Source organism: Silene latifolia, unplaced genomic scaffold, assembly GCF_048544455.1.
Source record: "Silene latifolia isolate original U9 population unplaced genomic scaffold, ASM4854445v1 scaffold_57, whole genome shotgun sequence".
Taxonomy (NCBI): domain Eukaryota; kingdom Viridiplantae; phylum Streptophyta; class Magnoliopsida; order Caryophyllales; family Caryophyllaceae; genus Silene; species Silene latifolia.
The window spans coordinates 2,221,598-2,233,879 of record NW_027413480.1 but is presented as its reverse complement, the minus strand read 5'-3'; the positions used below and the strand labels follow the sequence as shown (position 1 = coordinate 2,233,879).

Here is a 12,282-nt window from a genome sequence, read left to right as displayed (position 1 = left end):
GCGCCTCTTCGGGATGATTCAGGATATTTTGTGTTTCCTCACATTCACATTTCCTTGTTTTCGCGTTTTACGAAATCCGACACGGTTTCCATAACGCAGCTTTAAACATACGGATTTTTCTTTCTTTTTTTAAGGGGGGAAGGGCTAGTCGCCCCGATCTGCGATGGATCGTTTCCACGTCAGTCGAAATTCCGAAATTTTTTCGCTTTTTCTCAATTTTCCGGCAAAAATCAAAATCGAAAATTGATAACACGACATCAATTTTCCTCAAAAATTCAAGCACTCACAAATTCGAGTCTTGACCTCAAAAAGCAAATGTACTCGCAAAAATCCTTTTCTAAAAATCTTTCCTGACGGTTTGAGTTTGAATTTTTCGAGTCAATTTCAATAATTTCGATGCAATTTAATTCATAACACGAGTTAATTGCTCAAATTTTCAAATCATTTCCTTTTGAATTTCGAACGCGACGATTTGTCACGGAATTTTCAAAATTCATTTCTAAATTTCATCTTTAATTTCAAGTCATCTGGGTTAATTTTGATTTTCAATCAAATGCTTCTACGTGTTTGCGTTTATGTATATGTGCTATCTGTTGCCTGTTTTCTACACTAACGATGCAGGAACTGGTACAAACATCAAATGGAGAATCGGAAATGGCGCTCCTCCGAAACACAACACAAAAAAGCCAAAAAATCACAAAATAAACCACAATCCAAAAACACATATATACAAACCGCCTCACGCAAAATGTAAATATGTACAGGCAAGAGTCCAAGACACGGATAAGCTACAAAACTACTCGACGTCCCCCGTCGGACCAGTCCTGGTCTCACTGGGGGTCGCCGCCAACGCAGACACCACCACCTGCTCAGGCTCCCTCTCCGGAGAACTCTCCAGCGTCTCCTCCTCCATCACGACGCGAAGCTCCTGCGCCGCAGCCAACTGAGCCCTGGGGGAGGCAATATCCGCGTCTCGACTCCGCAGCTCGTCCTCACGACGCCTCAAGTCCTAGTCCCGGCGAATGATCCCCAGCTCCTGGCCCGTGATCATCGACCTGGCTACCTCCAACTCAGCACGGACCCGAGCGAGCTCCGCCGGATCCGCAGTGCCCTACAAAACACAATAACAGATCCTCAAGATCTAAAAACGTGAAATACAACACCAAATACACAAAAACAGAACACAAAACCTACCTGAGAAAGTCGAGCCTCCCTCCAGCGGTTAGCCATCCGCCACATGTTCTGGTGACTAACAGTCGTCACCTACAAAACAAAAATGTCCTTCAATACAATGTAAGGCAAAGTATAATCGGAGAAAGCGTTCAAGTCAGGAACTCACCCTCAGAACAATCAATCTCCACTCCATGCCGGCATCGGTCACCTCGGCCACCGCGGCTCCGTGAACGCAATCGAAGCTCCTCGCCGCCCGCCCCGAAAAGTGGTCTCCGTCGGAAAGTCAAATGGCCGAGTCCTCATCGGCGGGTCGACTCCCTATCATGTAGATCCACATCAAAAATGACAAACCCTCCTATTAAGAGAGGCAATGGAAACAAAAAACAGAGGAAAATATACCTCGATCGGGTACCAAGCAAGCCTCGACAACCGGAAGGTGTCGTAGTCAACGTCCCGCAAAGAATCCTCACCTCCCCGACCGTGAAGGTGCTCCTCAACCTCGTCAGGGGTCGACTCCTGGAACAACACCCTATGCGGGTCAACCGGCACGACGAAGGTCTCGGTAAAGCACTGGCGAACTAGACGCTCGCCCAAGTACCAAACCGGCTCAATCGTCGTCTCCAAGTACAGACGCAGGGAGCTGCGAGGCCGCAAACGCTCCCTAATGGCAGCCGATACACTCGTGTAGTGCTCCCAAGGCCGCCCAACAAACTACACTCAAAACAAAGCTATTCAGCTGACTGGGGGGCTTCATGAGCTACCTAATCATCCTATCTCTATCTATATCTATAAAGGAGAAGGGAAAGAAAGCGGAAACTTACATCAGCAACCCGAAGCTTGTTCAAGCGACGCCTGCAGTCCTCGTAAGTTGACTTAGTCGACTTCTTCCGAGCCACCGTCCAACCCTTCACAGCAGGGTAAGCCGAGGGAACACCGTCTGTAGTCCCCGGACGCAGAGGAGTGAAGTAAGCATACAACCAAGCCTGTAATCAAACATAGCAAACAGAAATCAGCCAATTTCTCAAAAATTGCCAAAGTCAAAATCAAAATCAAACTCAAAAAAAACTACCACAAAAAACTCGTACCTCAAAGATGAGGCCGGGACCAACCAAAGTAGGAGCACTACCTGCTCCCACTGTCTCCGGATGCACCGCCGCGTGCAAGTACCGGGTGAAACTCGCCAAAGCCAGCGTAACCCAGTCAAACCGACCCAAAGTATCAAGGTCGGTGAGGAGAGGAAGCACCTTGGTCGACAAACGCTCACCCTTGTCACAAAAGTGCGTGGCACCCAAGAAGTACCATAACCACAGCCGCGCCTCCTTCGCGTCAGCCTCAACCTCTGCCTCCGGGCTCGCCAACGGCGCCGGAGCAACACCTGCCACCCTCTCAGTGAAGTGGTCCTTCACATACGAGCTCGCGATCAAGTACGGAGTGACGTCGGAAGGCTCCGGCAAAGCAGTACCGATCAAGGCAGTGACTGCAGAAGAGGACACTCTCTCCGGCGTCTCGGTAAACTCAATGGGGTACTCGCCATAGGGAAGGCCGGATACCATGGCGACGTCCGCTAAAGTCACGCCGACCTCCCCAAACTCCATGTTGAACGACGACGTCGTATCCCAATACCGGTCCAACATAGCGCGGATCAAACACAGGTTCGCCCTGATCGAAGACCTGTGAATGTCCCGCCAAGCGGCCACCAACGGCCCAAAAGCCGACCTCTCTATCAACGCCCTTGACCCGGCTCGGAGAACGTCGTAGAGACCCAAGCAGGTAGAAAAGCCCGAGAAATTCCTCATGGTGCCAATCTCCTGAAATCAAAAACAGACAACGTCAGAATGCCTATTTAGGCCCGACATTTTAAAAATGACAAAATTCAATCGGCGAACACAACTCACCATGCCCTCGTGAGCACGGTAGGAAAGGTGTCGGTCCAGTCGAAGCAACAACTGGTTATTGTCAAAACCCTCGGCCCACTCAGGCGCCGCCCGTAAAAGCAACCCCCGCGGGGCCGTAACTCGCCTAGCTCTCCAACTAGCGACGTCAGCATCGTCCTTGGCTATCTCCACACTCCGTCTCTTATGGCCGCGAGACTCGACGTGGTGGGTAGGACCCAACTTAACGACCCTGTTGACATCTGGTAACGATCGTCTGGTCCCCCAAGGACGACGATCCCTCGTAGAAACCCTCCTCCCGGAGGTACTCGCCTCAGCCCCAGTCTGAGCTCTCCTAGTACTAGCAGCCCCAACAACGGGCTCCTCACGCTCCTCGACGACACCTAAGGCCCCAACAGTCTGCTCAGGAGGTCTCTCCTCCTCAGTGACGTCCTCCACAACCATGGCGGGCGTGCTAACCGGAGTGCTAACCGGGCCCGTCCCGAACAACTCCTCAAGAGTCGCAGCCATGAACTCGGCCTGCCCCGAACACTCTTCTACAAACAAAAAACGTCAGCCGGAATTTCGGCATTACGACGGCATGAAATGGATAAATCCAAAAACAAAAAAACACAACCTGCAATACAAAACAAGGGCAATCCCGCCCAAAATCCAACCAAACAAAACCATTCACAACAAACAAACAAAAACGACTCGCCCCTCTCTTCAAGCAAAGACGAGTCAAAATCACAAAAACGGCATTTCAAGACCTATACAAGGTCCGCCTACAAACCAAAATACATTCCCGACGCAATGGGGTATTTTTCCACGGCTCAAAAAGGCAATTCATACGCTAATTTGAGCCCAAACCGGTCAAAATTTCAAAAACGACCGCAAAAAGGCAAACGTGATTTTATCACGCCTCAAGGTGACCTAAATTACCAATAAGGTCCATTTCAAGGCAAACTGACTCAATTCAAGCCCAAACAGGCGCTTATTCAGTCAGACGTAAGACCGTCGCAAAAGGCAAAAATCCAATTTTGCCCACAATATCCAACGAAGGTCCATAAATGGCAAATACGGGTTTTCCCAACTACAATGCAACCTAGTGGGACCCACTACCTAAGCAAATAAACTTGGCATTTTGAAATGAGACGGTTTCTCGCCTCACTCACGTTTTTCGAGCATAGGGAGCGGGAACGGGGACCAAAATGCAAACTAAAAGCACCCCTATACTCCTAAACAGGTTTCTAACCTAATGCAAACATCAATTTCACTCGAAATGGGCTCAATCAAAAATGCCCAATTCGATTTTCTAGGGTAAAATTTGCCCTAATTCAATCAAGCAAAAGATCAACAAATTTGAATGGATTCAAGAGGAAATACTTACCTTGAGATGACATTGTTGATGATGGCACGAGTGGAAGCTAGCAAAGGTCCTTCAAATGGCGATTTTTGCGGGTTTTTGTGTCGAAAGGGAGAAGACGAAGTGAATGATATGCGGCCTGAACTCACGTCTTTTACAGAAAAATAGGGAAGCCCCTTTGGTTCGCCAGGTGGCTCGCGCCTCAATCCGGTGTCCCTTGCTTTTTCAGCGAATTTTGGGCTTTAGCCCAATTTCCACATAACAAACTTCTAATTTTCATTCGACGATATTAAAGGTCGTCATTTTCTCAAAAACAAAAATAAATAGTGAAAATTCAAATTCGCTATTTTCGAAGGCTTTAAACGACGGCACATAAACCGTCACTCCAATCAAATAGTGAAAATTTAAATTCGCTATTTTCTAAAAATTTCAAGCAAACGGCGATCAAAACCGCCAATTCCAAAAATAATAGTGAAATCAAATTCACTATTTCCTTCCAATTTCAGAAATAAATAGCGAAAATGCAAAAACCGCTATTTCTCCAAATTTTAAACGGCGGCACATAAACCGTCACCTCAATCAATAGTGAAGATTCCAAATTCACTATTTCCATCAAATGTCAACGGCGGCACATAAACCGTCACTTCAACGAATGGTGAAGATTCCAAATTCACTATTCCTTCAAATACCAGCTGGGGGCTTCCTCACGGAACCCGCTCATTCCAAAAACAGTGATAGTGAAAATCCATACCCACTATTCCCACTATTCCCACAGCGGCATCACGAGTTCGCTACTTTCAAAACAAGCCCATTCGACGCGGCTACTCCCATGGTCCGTTAACCGACCGCACCTCGTGGCTGGCGAGCCTTTGTTCGCAACTATTCAAGGACAGATCCCGAAGATGCCTCGGGTACATTTTCGTACCACGGCTGGCGTGCCTTTGTCCGCAACCATCCAAGGACACATCCCGAAGATGCCTCGGGTACGTTTTCTTATCATGGTAGGCGAGCCTTTGTCCGCAACATAATCAAGGACAGATCCCGAAGATGCCTCGGGTACATTTCCTTACCACGGCTGGCGAGCCTTTGTCCGCAACCATCCAAGGACACATCCCGAAGATGCCTCGGGTACATTTCCTTATCATGGCTGGCGAGCCTTTGTCCGCAACACAATCAAAGACAGATCCCGAAGATGCCTCGGGTACATTTCCTTATCATGGCTGGCCAGCCTTTGTCCGCACCCTTCCAAGGACACATCCCGAAGATGCCTCGGGTACATTTCCTTACCATAGCTGGCGAGCCTTTGTCCGCAAACGCGCAAGGACATATCCGAAGATGCCTCAGGTATGACTCCTTCTTATGGCTGGCGAGCCTTTGTTCATCGTCTAACGGACTTTAAACGACCCGCACGGACAGTCGAAAGACTCTAAACTGTTCCCGACGACAGGTCCTTGACTCGTACCCTCGAGTCACCTTGGCGCCGCCCTTCCCGATGACAGGTCCTTGGCCCGAATCCTTTCGAGCCTCCTCGACGTCGCTTGGGTCTCCAGGTTGTAATCTTCGATTGAACTAGGGGCTCTACTTTGACTTTCACCCTGTCCAAGCCTCAGTCAAAGTGGGGGCTCTATAGATACCCAGTATCTGCTGAGACTCCAACAAACACCCGATGATTATCGGACTACAACATGTTTTGGAATCGCGGCGTCTGATCGACAGTTTGTGTACAACTTTACGTCGGAAAACTTAAAACGATTTCGAAAATAAGACATTTCAAAACATTTCAAAAATACCTGGAGTGTTTAATGCACGACGACGGGGTCGCAATGACACTAACTAGAGTCAAAACCGACACCGGACCAAAAACCGACTCAAAAATTCAAATCCCGACTCCAACAACGAGTCAAACCGAGTCAAACACAAAACCCAAACATTTCAAACCTTCTACCTTAAGTTTTCCCGGATTCATGTTGGTCAAGTACCAAACATGTGACTACAAAACCTAGGATAGAACAAATCACGATTGAGTTTGTTGTGAAAGTGACAACACAGCTCAAAGACCCACAACGTGGCTCGCGCCTCTTTGAGCAGCCCAAGTGGCCACGTCGCTCAAAACTCACACAACCACTTATTCTCCTATAAATACCCCTCAAATGCCACCCATTTGAGACTGGCGCGAGTGTCCGCCCCATCTTTTCTCCCTTAAAATTCTCGACTCGACTTCTTAAGTCACAACCCGACGCGTATTTACGACCTACCGATCGTAAACACGAGCCTTACACATTGTTTGGTACCGTCATCGTGCATTAAATCACTTGACCGACCACTTAGACCACTACACCATCACTAAAGCTTAAAACACTCTTTTTACTTACCAAAAACGGTTTTAAACCGAGTTTTTTCCGATCAAACGAGTTATTACACTTACGTCGGTCACTCACCATAACCAAACATGTAAGTATGAGGGTGTAAAAATCCTCTTTTATTATGTTTTCATTCGTTTCATGACTATAACATGCTAAAACATGCATAATATGAACCAAAACATGGAATAAACGAGCCAAAACTGAATTTTGGTCTGAGGCAGAAGCCCCTTAGGTCGCCAACTAGCCCGCGCCTAAATGGGGTATTCAGACCAGAGATCAACCGTGTTTGTTCTCGTCATTTCCCTTAATCCATTTTTCATATTTGTAATCGGTTTTCACCATTTCAAGTATTTTCGAACCATTGTTATTTTATTTCACATGTTTTAACCATAAAGCATTTTTCACCCTTGGTTCGGGTGGCTCGCGCCTCATATAGCCGACTGGTACAGGGCCTGTTCCCTTCCAGCATTAGTCTAGGACGATCCCGACTCCGGTTGACCCGGATATAGGACGGATCAGATGACTATTTGATTATTCAAAACCATATTTGCAAAATGCCTTACTAAGACAAATGGATCATGTTATGCACCCTAAACCTAATACGGTAAATGGATGTTTAATTTCCGTCTTGCATGCAAATCAACCATTAATCCAACTCGACATCTTATACTTGATACTTGGATTAAATTAACCGACTTAGAAAGCTCTCACATGTTAGGTTTAAATTATTGGATGAGCATTCATGCATTTAAACCGTTTTATCAACTTTTGCACTTAAACGACCACGATCGATCAGTAGAGGCCGCTAACGCGGGCGGGATTGGGTGTCCGATTAAAGGGCTTCCCAATACGTACCCTCACCCCTTACTCTGAACCTTTGGATAGTGGATGGCCTTGTCCAGGGCATACGAGAGTCATTTTAGGCATAGAATGCTAAAAGGGGGACGAGTCCTTATCTTTAGTACCTATGTCAAACACCGCTTTTTGTCTTGGTTGGCCTAGGTATAAAGTGGATTCGAACCGGTTCCAAGCATCCCACAAATGCTTGGTGGCGACTCCGAACATCTCTAATCGTTTCGAAAGCTTTACCGAGAAGAAACCGACCGATCTAAAGCGATCCGGTCGAAAGCATTTTACGCCGCCGAGCGTGGCTTTCAAAGAGACCTCTGCATGTCCACAGATTGGCTTGACGTGCAGGTGGCCCGTGACTACGGACCGGTAGGCGGCCTAAATCCGCGAACCGAGAGGTGGCCCATGTCCACAATAATCTTAACTGTATGTATAGTTATGATTGCGGACTATTTGTTATGAAGTTTCTGGAGGGTGCAATACACGATAGGAAATTATGGGAGGACCAAAACTATTTCAAAGTGAGTTTTAATAGACTTGATAAGTAAATTTTCATATTTTACGTTGTTTTCACTTTACGTGTCATTGCTTATCGTCATTTTAATTTGCAGAATATGATTGCTTATCGGCGACAAATTATGTTGAAACTACTCAAGTGGGAGAAAAATACTGCAAAGGTAATTTTTGAATATGTGGAACTGATAGATACATATATGTAGGTGAGATAGAATACGTTAGTAAGGTACACAATCTTAAATTACTGGATAGACTTCTTTCAGTGTGTAGATACACACCTCCTGCTGTGTGGATACACTTATCTGGTTGTGAGGATACAGTTCTTGGGGCTGTGCAGATACATCTAGCTCGTCGGATAGCCAACAATGCGTATTCACACACTAGTTGCTGCTTGGATACACACCTGCAGCTGTTCGCATACACACATGCAGCTGTCTGCATACACACCGGCAGCTGTGTGGATAGGCATTGTTGGCTGTCTGGATACACATATCAGAATGTGCGGTTACACCCCCGCTGTTGGGGGTGGATACATTCCTACTATTCTGTGGATACACACCTGCAACTAGTGTGGATACACATCTCTGGCTGTTTGGATACACACCCGCTGGTGTGTGAATACACGACCCCGCCATGAGATACACATCCCTATCTTTTTTTGTAGGCACATATGTGCCGGAGATGTTAATTTTATTTTACATATAAAATTATTTTAAACTAACTTAACGTTACTTTTTTCATGTTTTATGACCAGGTGAGTTCGTAGATTATTTTAGCAGATGGGAGTGTGTTTTGTGGATGTGTTGTGCGTAGTGAAATGTAATCGAATATAATAGTCTTGTGTTCAAACATTCCAGGAACATTTTTGACACAATGGTTTTTGTTTATCAAATGTATTTTTGTTTCAATCCTTTTTCAATGTATGGCTACTATTAATACTATTCAGTTATTAAATTCCTATTAACACATCTTGCGGTTGTTGCGTGGGTACACATTACTGGTTGTGTAAATACACATATATGACTTTCTTTTGTACACTTTGTTTGTGGGGGTAGTATACACCCCCACTTGTGTGGATACACACCCGTGGTCGTGTGGATACACACCGCATCTGTGTGGATACGCATTGTCGGCTGTCTGGATACACATCCCCGGCTTTGTGGATACACATTCCCGGCTTTGTGGATACACATACTGTTCCTGGAATGGGCCATTGGACAGTTACACTTCAAAATAAAAGGATGTGTGGATACACATACCCGGCTTTGTGGATACACATCCCCGGCTTTGTGGATACACATAATACCCAACAAGTAGTTTATTAAATTCCTATAACCAATAAAGTAAATTTAATTTATAATTCATCAAAATTCCTCTGAACAATTTGTAGCTAAGTATAGCTACCATGACTTTAGTACTGGTTTGGTTAGCACAATAGGCGAGGTAGTAATGGCACGTAATGACGATTATGGTAAGAAGAAACACCACATGCAACATTCAAGATACGAGAAAAACTACACCAAATCACTATTCCCATTGTTTCATCAATTTTTATGAAATAAAGAACTTAATCTTCAATTTGTATTAATATTTTATTTTTAATTATGTGTGTCACACCTCGACTTTTGAGGGTACACAATAAAAGTTTGTATAATAGTAGAGAAGCAAAGTATTTGAACGGTAAACGTGAGACATTAGACAACCAAACCAATTCACTATTCCCTTAAAATTCTGTTTTCGCGACTATATGGATCCAAGATGCGTTAATTAAACATACTTCTTAGAAGTCTTTACATACTAGAAATACCACTATTTAAAGTCAAATACAACATACTTCTTAGAAGTCTTTACATACTAGAAAGTTTTTAGAATACTTAATACAACTTAAACTTTTTCTAACTGAAATCAAACTGGACTCACTTTTGAGTGGCTCGACTTGGGCAATTCCTACTATCATGATGAGTCATTTCACCGCAAGCACAACATTTCCTCAAAGGCTTTGCATTTTCTTGTACTGCCTTTTCCTTGTTTGAAGTAATCCGTCTTCCTGATCCCTTATTCTTACACTTTTCTGGTGGTAGAACACTAGCTTCAGACGGTATTTTCGAGCCAATAAGCATCTCAATTTCAGCTTTCTTGTTTTTTGACTTCCCGCGCTTAACTGAAATCATCAATTTCTCGTTGAAACCGCGAAGAAGTTCAAGCAGCTCATCACCAAGTTCCTCATTATCTTCAATAAGCGAAACTGAAGTAAATACTTCCGACCACAATTCACTTATCTTACTTTGGTGGTTTTCCAATTGACATACAATCAGCCAGGAGGGTTATCCCAACAACATTAAAAATGGGACGACAAGTTACATATTTGCTCCATCTGTCTAATAGATACTCCGTAGGTATATCATCAAACCCTCTATCTTTTAACACCCATAGAACATGCTTACAAAGTAACCTAATTCTTTCAAACATCTTACACGAACAAGAAAATTTATTACCACTTAAATTAACTGTGTATACCTTGTCTTTCTCGCGGTCCATTATTGAAATATGCTCATTGTTGTCTTCAGTTGTCCTCGGTTAAAGACCACAAGTAAAACACGTAGCTTGGAGTTCTTCTTGAAATTGATAAAAAAATAGTGGTGGTGTAAAATTCAGAGTTTTTTTTTTCTAGAAGGAGAGGTGTTGATAATTTTGGAGAAGAGTTCTTATCATCAGCAGTCACCTTAGCATATTTCCAACGCTGCGCATCCATAGCCGATTGGAAACGCATCCAAAACTCAACAAGAGTGAGGTGCGGGTTTGTGAAATTTCCAAAGAAGCTATTTTCAGATTCTGACCTTGATGTTGTGCGCATAATCCCACCAAGATATATGTCTCTGAAGTAGGCAGGAATCCAACTTGAACGAATGTCAAACATTGACTTCAGCCACTCATGATCAGAAAGCTCATACGAAGAAAGGATAGATTTCCATCTCAATTCGAATTCTTCTGTATCAATCTCTCCATCCCAAACAATAGAATTTATTTCCTTCAAAAAGTTTGTGTTTTGGCAAATTGTCGGCCCGACTTTATCTGGCAACTTTTTCATTATATGCCACATGCATAATCGGTGTTGTGTTTTGTCACCAAACACATCTTTTACAGCTTGATTGATGCCTTTGCATTGGTCAGTTATAATTGTAGTAAGATAGCAATCACCCATAGCCTTCACAAAATTCTCAAATAACCAGGTAAATGATTCTCCATCTTCCTTTCTTAACAAACCACCCGCAAAAGTGACGCATCTTTTATGGTTGTCCACACCAGTGAACGGACAAAACACCATTTTATATTAATTGAAGTTATAAGTAGCATCAAAAGAGACGGCTTCCCCAAAAAGGGCATAGTTTTTAATTGAGATTGGATCTGCCCAAAAAACCTTACTTAGTCTTTTTTCATCATCCACCTCAAAGTCGAAATAAAATGATGGAGACATAGCCTTCTCTTGCATGAAAGTCTCCAATAACATCTCAGCATCATATTCCTTGATATATTTCTTAACATCCCTTGAAAAGTTTTTGAAATCTTCTAAAGAAGTCCCAACATTTTTGTACCCTTTTACATATTCCTTAAACATTCTAAAGGAATCCACTGGACCATGATTTACCCTTGAATTATCCATGATCATTTTCTTGTGAAAGAGATTCAAATTCCTAGATGGTTTCATATGAACCATTGTAGCTGGGGTAACCATTGCGTGTGTGTGTACCTCAACAAAATCATAAATTTGGTATTCACCGGTGTCAATTCTCTTAAAACTAACCAGCCAACTGGGTTTTTGGCCAGATACGTGTCCCCGAAATATGCCCGAGATTTGCCTATTCCTCTGGCAACCTCTCGCGTTTCTCATCCTTCTTTTATATGGTCTGGTATTTGCACGGTACAAGCTTTCGCGCTAAAAATGGTATTTGTTGGAAGCTTGGTAATGGACGGTCTCTTGACCTTTGGTCGAGTCGTTGGATTAATGGTAAACAGCCTTTTGGCACACCTCCTGTTCAGTTCCGAGCTGCGCGCCATCTCTCTCTGATTTCTTGCTGGAATCTGGTGACTGGAATCCGTCTATGGTTTTTCGATACTTTTCCTCTATTTGTGCGAAGGAAATTAC

General features: G+C 44.1%; 2 protein-coding genes and 1 long non-coding RNA gene across 3 annotated transcripts; all 3 read right to left on the bottom strand.

The window, feature by feature from the left end:
* Positions 1 to 741: 741 nt before the first annotated feature.
* Positions 742 to 1,395, bottom strand: LOC141639771 (uncharacterized). The gene is made up of 3 exons (XR_012542665.1): positions 1,340 to 1,395; positions 1,195 to 1,263; positions 742 to 1,111 (listed from the first exon to the last, which is right to left on the bottom strand). It is a non-coding gene; the product is annotated as an uncharacterized LOC141639771 (long non-coding RNA).
* An 8,659-nt stretch (positions 1,396 to 10,054) lies between these two features.
* On the bottom strand, positions 10,055 to 11,463 carry LOC141639789 (protein FAR1-RELATED SEQUENCE 5-like). The gene is made up of 3 exons (XM_074448836.1): positions 10,861 to 11,463; positions 10,448 to 10,607; positions 10,055 to 10,383 (listed from the first exon to the last, which is right to left on the bottom strand). The coding sequence occupies exons 1-3, from the start codon at positions 11,461 to 11,463 to the stop codon at positions 10,055 to 10,057; spliced, it is 1,092 nt and encodes a 363-aa protein (XP_074304937.1).
* Positions 11,464 to 11,469: 6 nt separating this feature from the next.
* On the bottom strand, positions 11,470 to 11,871 carry LOC141639788 (protein FAR-RED IMPAIRED RESPONSE 1-like). The gene has a single exon (XM_074448835.1). It carries the CDS (start codon positions 11,869 to 11,871, stop codon positions 11,470 to 11,472), a length of 402 nt encoding a protein of 133 aa, XP_074304936.1.
* Between the last annotated feature and the right edge of the window lie 411 nt (positions 11,872 to 12,282).